The following is a 9,347-nucleotide window of genomic DNA, read 5'->3' on the forward strand; positions in this document are numbered from 1 at the left end:
ACTCTAGTGACAGAGGGCATCTTCAAATAGAAACCAGTAAAAACCACAGAAATTGGGTATATCACTCGCGCATTTTTAGGTGCGCCGAGAATAAATGATTAACGGTCTCGTCTTGGCGGGGCCGTTGACCACTTAAATCACCTGATATTCCTCCTTCTCTAGCACCATTTTCATGTTGATGCCAACTCCTTTTAAGAAACTGTATCCCCAATTCATACCATTACCTAGGAGGCGCAAAGCGGTTTCTTTAAAAAAAAATAAAAAAATTCATGAGTTTTGGTTCTGAATAGGTATATAAACCCTTGCATTGCCTGTGAATTTTTTTTTTTTCTTTCTTTCTTTTTCTCTTTTTTTAAAGCGCGGGGTAATTCTAACAACCAAGAACAGGGACAAAAATACCAGCGGAGTCTAAGCCCAAAAGAGCCAGCCATATAGGCCACTGTCTAGAGTCTTCAGTCTTTAAACATCTAGAGGAGGCTTCAGTAGAAGTTCTAGTCCTTTAAAATATCCTCATCATGGCGTTTCAACCCACTCCCATGGACATCCCGGCAATCATTTCCGTTGCGCCAGGCAGCGGGGGGCCGGCGGGAGATACACCATCATTCGCCTCAGAACGTCGCATAACTCCGACGTGGACGGTGTCACAGTTGAAAGCTAAACTGGAGACTATGACCGGAATTCCGCCATCCAACCAGAGACTTAAGTTGAAATCCCCTGGTAGAGAAGACCAGTGGGTCGAGGGAGAAGATCGAGTCGTTGGCGACTGGGGTCTGGGTAGGGGATGCGAGTTTGAGGTATGCAACCGTGGAATGATGTCTATTTTATAGTTATTTATCTTTCGTTATTTCCATTTCATCTGCTACGGGTTTTTCCTACATTTACATTAATAATTGGGCTGTCTACCTGGCGCCGTTCATAAGATATCTCTGGGACAAACTGATGGATAAAAGCAATAAGTCACAGGGTGTTATGTCCTACGATGATTTTTGGAATCACATACTGCCTTTGGGGTATTTACATTTTGAATTCTCGCGTGCGCTTCCGCATGATTACTATCATCCTTACTTGCGCCTCCCAACCTTCCCTCTTCCCCCCTTTCTCCCCAGTTTACTCCCATTTTGAATTACCTATATGACTATTTGCCCCTACACTCAAAGCTAACCACATGGCCAGGTCCACGACACTCGACCCCCATCCGCGCGCCCAAATTTCACCGATCTCTCCTCAGTAGAAAAATACACACTCCCAACCTCAACCTACGAATCCCTCCCCAAAAGCGTTCTGTCATGGAAAAAGAATCAGAAACTGGGCCGCTTCGACCCAAAGGCGCTCTCCCCTGAACAAATGCTCAAGCAGCAAGTGGAAAAGGAGCAGCAGGAGATTAAACAGAGAGGTATGTATAATTGAAGAAAGCCAGGAATGAGACCTTCGCCGCTCTTTCTCTGTCTCTTCCACAAACTTTCCATTTTATATTTATACCAACGCGTAAACACACACTAGGCATCGAACTTTTAAAGCGGGCCATTATCCACCCCTCCACCCCACCCCATGTCAGGCGCGGGACAATCCGCTTCATCGGGCCCGTACCTACCATTCCTTCTCCGCTAGTCAAATCGTTATCATCATCAGCAACGGAGGGCAAAGACGCTAAAGAAGAAGAAAAAGAAGAAGATGATGATGATGATGAAATCACAGACACAATGGTACCGATCTGGGTCGGCATTGAACTTGATGAACCTACTGGCAAAAATGACGGGTCTGTGGGAGGACATCGGTATTTCGACTGTCCGGACAAGAGAGGTGTGTTTGTGAAGCCGGAGAGGGTTGAGGTGGGTGAATTTCCGCCGTTGGATTTGGGGTTAGATGATGATGATTTGGAGGAGATTTAGGGATATGCTTTAATTTTTTTTAATTTTTAATTTTTTTTTTTTTTATTTTGAGAATTTTATGTAGCGAATCGACATGTCTATCTAGCCTAGTCGATCAGCTATACCAGGAATCCAGGGGTTTTTTGCCCAACGGATGGTAGAGTTGTGATGGTGGGTATGTGAAACGAGGTTTAAAATGAGGAAGAGTGCAGAGTTGACAAGGAATAAAATGCCAGAAGATCCGTTTTTTCGTTCTAAGCTTGGTACACACAATTCGAGAGGGAACAAGTTCGGCAAGTTTATTTAACAGGAAGTTATAACTCAAAACTTTTCCGTATACCTGTAGCTAAAAAGGATTGAGTATATATCAAAGATATTCAGATACCATAAGAAATAGTTCACCGCGTGGTGCACGCAGATAAATCCATATCATCTGCTTCATTTAGGCATGCCGCCACGACCTCCGACAGCTCCAACAGCCTCCAACTGCGCTGCACTGACGTGGACCTTAGGCAATGGCCGGCCTTTGGCCGACGGTTGACTCACGAACTCGATCTCTGCCAGGTAGCTCAAGTATCTGCCAACATCCTCCCTACTGATGCCATATCCGGCACTTTCGTCTACGCCAGTCCAATTCTCAGCATCAGCTTTCAAAATTTTAATGGCATTTCTATCATCGAGCTCGGGAGCTCGAGTCGTAGCTGGAAGATCGTTTACACAGAAATGATAGAGAGGCATTAGGGCGTGCTGCTCTTGATCCTTCTCTGGGCCACCAGCTGAAATGTATTTCTCCAGCTCATCCTTCCAAATGTCATAGTCGACCTCAGGAACTCTGTAGCCATAGAACTCGAGAAGGGACAGGTATTCGTTCATACGGAGACGTGGGTGGCCAGTCACATGGACGACATGCACGCCACTTGGGAGGGGGTTTAGAGCGGCAGCTACGACCACACGAGCGACATGCTTTACTGGGACAGAGTTGACGGTGTTGATTATGCGTGGCCGGCTGGATAATTGAATACAGCCCTTCAGCATACGGATCAAGAAGTCGTCGGTATTGCAAACACCTGTCTCAGCGTCACCTAGGATGTATCCCGGTCGAACAACAGAGCCCAGGAGGCCTCTCTTTCCTGCTGCGCGGACGAGCTGCTCAGATACCCATTTCGTTTGCCCGTAGCCAGTTCCCAAGCCAGTTCGACTGCCTTCCATGTCATCGTCTTCTGATATAGCATCTCGACCCGTGCTAAGGTGTTGTTGTGAGAGTTTAACATAATGATCCGTGTCAAGCACGCTCGTAGAGCTGACAAACGTGAACATCTTTGGTTTTCCTTCATTGCAAAGCCTCATCGCGTCAATCGTGGAAAGAACATTTGCCGCCATCATATCGTTGTATGGCCGAACCCAATGGACAGCCGCTCCATTGTGGATCACCAAATCGACTTCGTTGGCTAGAGTCTGCCAACTTTGCCGGTCAATACCAAGCTGTGGTTTGGATAGATCTCCGACAACGAAGCCTAGTCGGCCTGCCCATTCCTCTTGCCATAAGCCATAGCCCTGTAGGGATCTTCGAAGTCGATCAAGAGCAGCTTGGGAGTCCTTTACACCTCTCACGTGCACAGTCAGCTTGATGGTGCGACTAGTTCTCTCCAGGATATCTTTGATGATGTAAGAGCCTAAAAAGCCAGTTGCACCAGTAAGAAAGACTGTAGGGCAAGGGGATTTGCGGATAGCTTCCGGGTCCGCCGTTTGATATGTAGTTGGCAGTTGCTTGAGAAGTTCATCCCGGGACTTGGAGTAGACGGAATCTTTCTCTTCCTCTGTAGCGGCACCTGCTTTGACGATGCCTTTCTTTATATTGAGTAGTCTATCAACTTGTGCACTAAATCCACCTAGGCTGGGGTATTCGTAAAGGGTGTTTATTGGGACATTCGCGCCCATTTCTTTGCGGATGGTCAATAGCATCTGCTGGGCTAAGATGCTATGGCCTCCGAGATCGAAGAAGTCATTTTGTGGGGTAATAGTCTTTGGATTCAGGCCGCGAATCAGATCGGCCCACTTTGTTGCGACAGCTCGTTCCGTCTCGGACATAGACTCCCATCTTTCCAAGTCTTCTGAGGAAGCAGGCTCGGACTGTTCTGCAATATCAGGGAATGGGAGCTTCTGCTTGTCGACTTTCCCATTGGGATTGAGCGGTAGCTTGTTGAGAACAATGAAGATTGTCGGCACAGCGTAGCTGGGTAAGCGATCTTTCAAATGATCTCGTATCTCCGTTTGCATCCGCCTGAACCGTTTGGTATAGATAATTGCGGGACCGATATCAGTTCCCTCGTCCTCAACATCCTCGAGGCCTTGATCTTTCAACCATCGTGGCCACTCTTTCAGCTCAGGGACAATGTAACTGGCGAGTGTTGGCTCCTCATATCTATCTCTCCGGACAAGAGTCTTGCAGTCTCTGATTAAGGGATGTTGGCGCAAGTTATTGTCAATATCATTGAGCTCGATGCGGAAACCGCGGATCTTGACTTGGTCGTCGGCACGACCGGTACACTCCACATCTCCCGTCTCCAGGTATTTACCGAGGTCTCCAGTCCGGTAAAGTCTATCCCTTGGGCCGAAGTAGTATTTCCTCCAAGGCTCACCTTTGTTACTCTTTTTGTCAGCTTCAACCCACCTTTCATTGTCCACGAACCAGTTCAAAAGGAACTTTTGGCTGTTCAAGGCTTGATCTCCCTTGTACCCCTCCGCAAGACCAGCAGCACGGACGTATATTTCTCCCACTTCTCCAACCTTGCATAGCTTGGTACGATCATCTCGATTGACAACAAGGAGCTGAACGTCTTTCATGCCCTTCCCAGCTGGTACGGTATCCTTGAGTTTGTCCAGGTAGTCATGGTTCTTCGCCCGGCTCGGTATTTCATAGTAGCTTACTGCACGCTGCGTTTCGGTAGTCCCATACATGTTGACTATGTTGACGTTCACGGCAAGTTCCCTTAAGCTCCGACAGTCCCTCGTGGTCAAGACGTCGCCAACGAAGAAGGCTCTGTCTAACGATGGAAATTTTGCTGATGCGCCACCAACGAGAATCTGTCCCATTGCTGGTGTCAAATGAGTAACAGTAGGCTTGTGCTCACTCATCCATTCAGCAAGCTTCTCATGTTGGATATCCTCCTTCGAGGGAACCAACAATTGCGCGCCAAGAAAGAGAGGAGTGAAAATATCTCTTTGTACGGGATCATGTGCAATTCCTGACAGAAGGGTAAATCGGCTCTCTGAAGTAAGCTCGAACCTCTCAGCCATCCAGCCAAAGTATTTGGCTAAACTGAAATGACGGCCAAGAACGCCCTTCGGTCTTCCTTCACTGCCAGAAGTAAACGAAAGTGTGGGATTGCTATCAGGCCCTACGAGTGTAACTGGAGAGGAAGAAGCCTTTGACCTGACCTGGGCAAAGATATCCTGTCCATCAATCTCGCCCCCGGATAAAAGTCCATTGTCGTGAATACGTAATGATGGTACTTCCGCTTTCAATTTAAGCTCTTCATCGATATACTTTCGCACAGTTGGCGCCAAAGGGCCGGCCTCGTGCGTTGCTCTTTCAATATTAACCAATGCACAAGGCTGGGAGACCTCCAGGTATATTTGTTGCCTGGCTGGTGGGTAGGCAGGATCGAGGATGCTCATAGTTGCAGCGGACATCTACGTTAAAAAGGAGGAATTAGTATACCAATTGACCAGATAGAAGTAATCCAAGATAAGAAAACAAAGATACACAAAGAATTGGACATACCAAAGTCCCCATAATGCTAACAACCAAGTCGACAGACCGGTGCGCCCAGATCATCACAACATCGCCATTGGTGACTCCGGCATCGTGAAGGTAATGTGCGAGGGTATTTGATGCCTCATAGATCTGTCTGTAGGTGAATCTCCTCTCCGGAGCTTCCAACGATTCAGTTTCTACCACGCATACTCGGTCTGGGTATTTCTTTGCGTTCTCAGCGAAATGCGACTGGATTGACCCGACATAACCAGACCAATCCAGGTCAATGGTGGGGTCTGGTAATTCCACCATTGTGAAGGAGATGGTAAGGAATTGACGTCCAAATTCTCTGCAAATATACTAGAGAAAAAAATATTAGCCTAGCAATTCACCGACAAACATATAGATATTTTTGTAGGCCCATTGAATAGCGAGTTAATGCTGTTCATTAACGAAATGGAGGTACTCAAAAAAATAAAAATTATAGTCCTTGCGGCATCGGCGAGGAGTCATAGATGGAGAGCTGTGGATGACTAAGCGTCATCTTGATGCCCCGCCATTTAATTGTGATGGAGGTCTAAAGAGTATGTATAACTATATATGCCCGAGACATTAATAATATAAAAACATCAACTCTCAGGGCTGTATGCCTGAGCATATGCCGATTTGCCCAAGGCAAGATTGCTTCTTAGAGATATGTAACGTGTCTTTCGGGATCGTTCTTCCCCTATTTTAACCAGGGTTGCTTGAAGCATTAGGGATACTATGTAAAGAATTATACGTTCTTGCGGCAAGCTTCCGGTTCATGATGCGATTAATTTCAATGGCATTTCTGGGAGATGCCCTTTTTGATTGCGTATATTTAACAATGCCGGATGTTCTCATTGCCCTGTATATCTGTTCATTCCGTGTCTCTACCATTTCAATCTTCTTTTGCGCTCTCCATCTTCTCCTTTCCAGTTATCAAGTAGCTGTTACCCACTTTTCAAGCTTGCTGAAAACCGCAGTTGCTGCAACATGCCTAACCCCCCTCTAGGCTCCCCAACATGAATTCGGAAGGGAAATCCCCAGAGCGAATTGGAAGCACTCGCAGTCTGGAGGAATATATAATGGAAAGTGGCGAGGTAGGCTTTACTTTGTTCGCCTTTCTCAGGCTTGAAGGACCATACGCGGCTTTTGACATTTTATTCCAAGTGGAGCAGGGATTCGATATTGTTAAGAATCTAGAGGAATGGAGAACAAAACCAAGCTTTGCTATCGCAATAGTGTCCTTACCTCTCTTCTGCATTCCAGAGTGTTTGCCCAGTGGTTGTTTAAGAAGTTGACATACTCTCCAGTTTGAAGCGGGCCCCGCCTGGCTTGCAATATTGCCGTGTTCGCTGAGGAATATTGGTCGACTGCAGCGAAGCAGGAGAAATCTACACAATTTTTTGCAGGCTTGCCTTTCAAGGATAAGTTAGACCTCACACGCCATATCCAACCCGACAGGAACGCTGCAGGGAAACCTCTGTATCAACCGATTTCAGTCATCGAGCATTGCTGTTTCCAAAGTTGAAACTGAGCACGATGATATGTTTGCGCGGCAATCTAACGGCCGATGGGTCATGGAGGATAATAAATGAGAACGTGACAGCGGTCAACTTTCGAAATAGTCACACATGATGACCGATATTTTGATCAAAACCCATATATGTTTATTTTTGGCAGGCTGTGTTCAGAGCCAAAAAAAAAACTAGCGAACTAGGAAATCCGAATACAAAATCACTAAATGGCCCCCTGAGTCCCACTCACCATACCCGCACCTATCAACCAGTCTCCTCTGGAAGTTTCTGATGCTGCTGCCATGACAATGAAATATGAACGGTGTGAAAGGAAATTCGGGGTTAACGAACGTAGATATTGTACGTGGTAAATTGGCGGTGGATGGACTTTTTAAAGGCATTGTGAGTTTTACTAACTATTAAATATTAATAATACAGCGTAGTACGTCCCCAACCACCAATGAATCTGAATATCCTCTTCCCTCCAGCGCTAAAAAGCCGCGATTGACGGGTGACGACGGCACTAACTACAGAAGCTTCCAAGGGCGATAGATAAATAAGTACAGTTGATGACCAAAGGTTTGGTATGCTAAATAACCCCTGATCGCGGCACCGTTGTTCCAGTTATCCAATCCGAGGACAATGATGGGTTATATAACTTAATTTTATTCAATGCCCCCCCCAACTGCGTCTTTAAATTTATCTGCTCTATTTCCCTTGAAATGAACAATTCCGGATATAGCCCGTTGTATTATCCAGAGTTTATGCCTACTTTGCTCTAAGTATGAGTAGGATACCTAGGTAGTTCGAGTTTGCCTCGGTCAATCGAGGATTTTACGATCATTGTAGAGGAGACCTAAGAGTAGATCATGAATAATGTATGTGAATGGGTAGCTTTGGATTTATCATTTTCTCTGTTAAATAAATAGCAAAGTTTCTTTTTCAGTGCTGAACATCAATGTTTTTAAGGGGCCCGCCAGTGGAGCTTTTATACATCTCACTCACAACTTGAAAACCTCACAGTAGACATAAAGAGAACATGAACAAGCACAATCACCCCCTCAGATAACAATTTCCAATATATCTCCAGCTTCAGCTTCCTTTTCAAAGGACAAAACAATGGGAAACCCCCTCCCAAACACCCCTCAAATCATCACCTCAGTAATCTACCAGCTGTCCAAATTCCATCCACCACCACCACCCTCAAGCGCGGTAGCAGCACCACCTCCAGACCAGAATAACAACAACAATACGCAGCGTCAACATCAGAACAACCCTCCTCCCACAGAAACACATGATAATAACAACAACCCGCTCACCCAACTCCCTGCCCCCGTCCTCTCAAAAGTAAAACCCCTCCTCCTAACTCTACATTGCCTCTTCCCCAACGAACTGCTCCTGGCTCTGGATATCCTAGACCGGAGGGGGATAAAAAGATATGAATATGAATATGGCGATGACTATGACGAGGATGTGTATGATCGAGGACAGGGGGCAGGAGAAGCAGAGCAACAGCAGCAGCAGCAGCAGCAGCAATATAGACGAGGAGGAAATATAGACGGGGGGATATACTTTGTCAACTCTTTATCCTCATCTTCGAGCATGATGAATACAACCAGACCAAATACCAATAATGCCAATAATGCCAATAAGAATAATAACCCCACCTCAAAAACCAAACCCCCCCACCTCGTCTGCCTAAACGCCTGGAACTGCTCCTGTCCCGCCTTTAGCATGGCCGCATTTCGATACTTGGATTCTGATTCTGATTCTGATTCTGATTCTCCCGAGCACACCACTGCTACTGCTACTGCTACTGCTACAAGGACCACAACGGGGGCGGAAAATAGTGACCAGGAAGAAGGAGAAGAGGTAGAAAAACACGACGGGAGAAATAACCCTCCATCCTCAACATCAACATCAACATCAACACCTACACCTGCCTTCCCATTTGGCGGCACGCTAACCAGAGACTCGATGAAGAATACGCCCGTGTGCAAGCACCTCCTCGCCTGCTTGTTGGCGAACCAGTGTCCGGCGTTGTTTGGTCGTGGGGTTGGGAGGGTTTATGTGGGTGGTGGTGGTGGTGATGGTGATGATGGTCGTGGTGGTGGTCGGGAAAGGGAGCGGGAAGAGGTTATGGCTGGGAGGTTTGCTCTGGTTTAAACTACTCCGTATGCA

At 46.5% G+C, this 9,347-nt stretch overlaps 4 protein-coding genes across 3 annotated transcripts; 2 read left to right on the forward strand and 2 right to left on the reverse strand.

Moving 5' to 3' along the window:
• Nucleotides 1-59: 59 nt before the first annotated feature.
• Nucleotides 60-2,380, forward strand: BDCG_05688 (cell polarity protein). The gene is made up of 4 exons (XM_045421376.1): nucleotides 60-290; nucleotides 388-794; nucleotides 1,174-1,393; nucleotides 1,501-2,380. The coding sequence occupies exons 2-4, from the start codon at nucleotides 516-518 to the stop codon at nucleotides 1,887-1,889; spliced, it is 888 nt and encodes a 295-aa protein (XP_045277274.1). The 5' UTR covers nucleotides 60-290; nucleotides 388-515; the 3' UTR covers nucleotides 1,890-2,380.
• BDCG_05689 (L-aminoadipate-semialdehyde dehydrogenase) lies at nucleotides 833-6,098 on the reverse strand. The gene is made up of 2 exons (XM_045421377.1): nucleotides 5,653-6,098; nucleotides 833-5,561 (listed from the first exon to the last, which is right to left on the reverse strand). The coding sequence occupies exons 1-2, from the start codon at nucleotides 5,935-5,937 to the stop codon at nucleotides 2,307-2,309; spliced, it is 3,540 nt and encodes a 1,179-aa protein (XP_045277275.1). The 5' UTR covers nucleotides 5,938-6,098; the 3' UTR covers nucleotides 833-2,306.
• A 1,986-nt stretch (nucleotides 6,099-8,084) lies between these two features.
• BDCG_05692 (26S proteasome regulatory subunit rpn-8) overlaps nucleotides 8,085-9,347 on the reverse strand; it is a gene marked incomplete at its 3' end in the record, with an annotated part of 4,389 nt that continues 3,126 nt past the window's right edge.
• BDCG_05691 (uncharacterized protein) lies at nucleotides 8,107-9,347 on the forward strand (the record flags this gene model as incomplete). The annotated part of the gene is made up of 1 exon (XM_045421378.1): nucleotides 8,107-9,347. Exon 1 carries the CDS (start codon nucleotides 8,286-8,288, stop codon nucleotides 9,330-9,332), a length of 1,047 nt encoding a protein of 348 aa, XP_045277276.1. The 5' UTR covers nucleotides 8,107-8,285.

This window comes from Blastomyces dermatitidis, assembly GCF_000003525.1.
Source record: "Blastomyces dermatitidis ER-3 genomic scaffold supercont1.6, whole genome shotgun sequence".
Lineage (NCBI taxonomy): Eukaryota > Fungi > Ascomycota > Eurotiomycetes > Onygenales > Ajellomycetaceae > Blastomyces > Blastomyces dermatitidis.

Excerpts from the sequence above, each read along its gene's own strand:
- BDCG_05688 (XM_045421376.1), top strand. The coding sequence starts at position 516 with ATGGCGTTTCAACCCACTCCCATGGACATCCCGGCAATCATTTCCGTT. Across the intron at positions 795-1,173 it reads GTAGGGGATGCGAGTTTGAG|GTCCACGACACTCGACCCCC; the intron begins GTATGCAACCGT and ends CCACATGGCCAG. Across the intron at positions 1,394-1,500 it reads GCAGGAGATTAAACAGAGAG|GCATCGAACTTTTAAAGCGG; the intron begins GTATGTATAATT and ends AACACACACTAG.
- BDCG_05689 (XM_045421377.1), bottom strand. The coding sequence starts at position 5,937 with ATGGTGGAATTACCAGACCCCACCATTGACCTGGATTGGTCTGGTTAT. Across the intron at positions 5,562-5,652 it reads TTAGCATTATGGGGACTTTG|ATGTCCGCTGCAACTATGAG; the intron begins GTATGTCCAATT and ends TTTTTAACGTAG.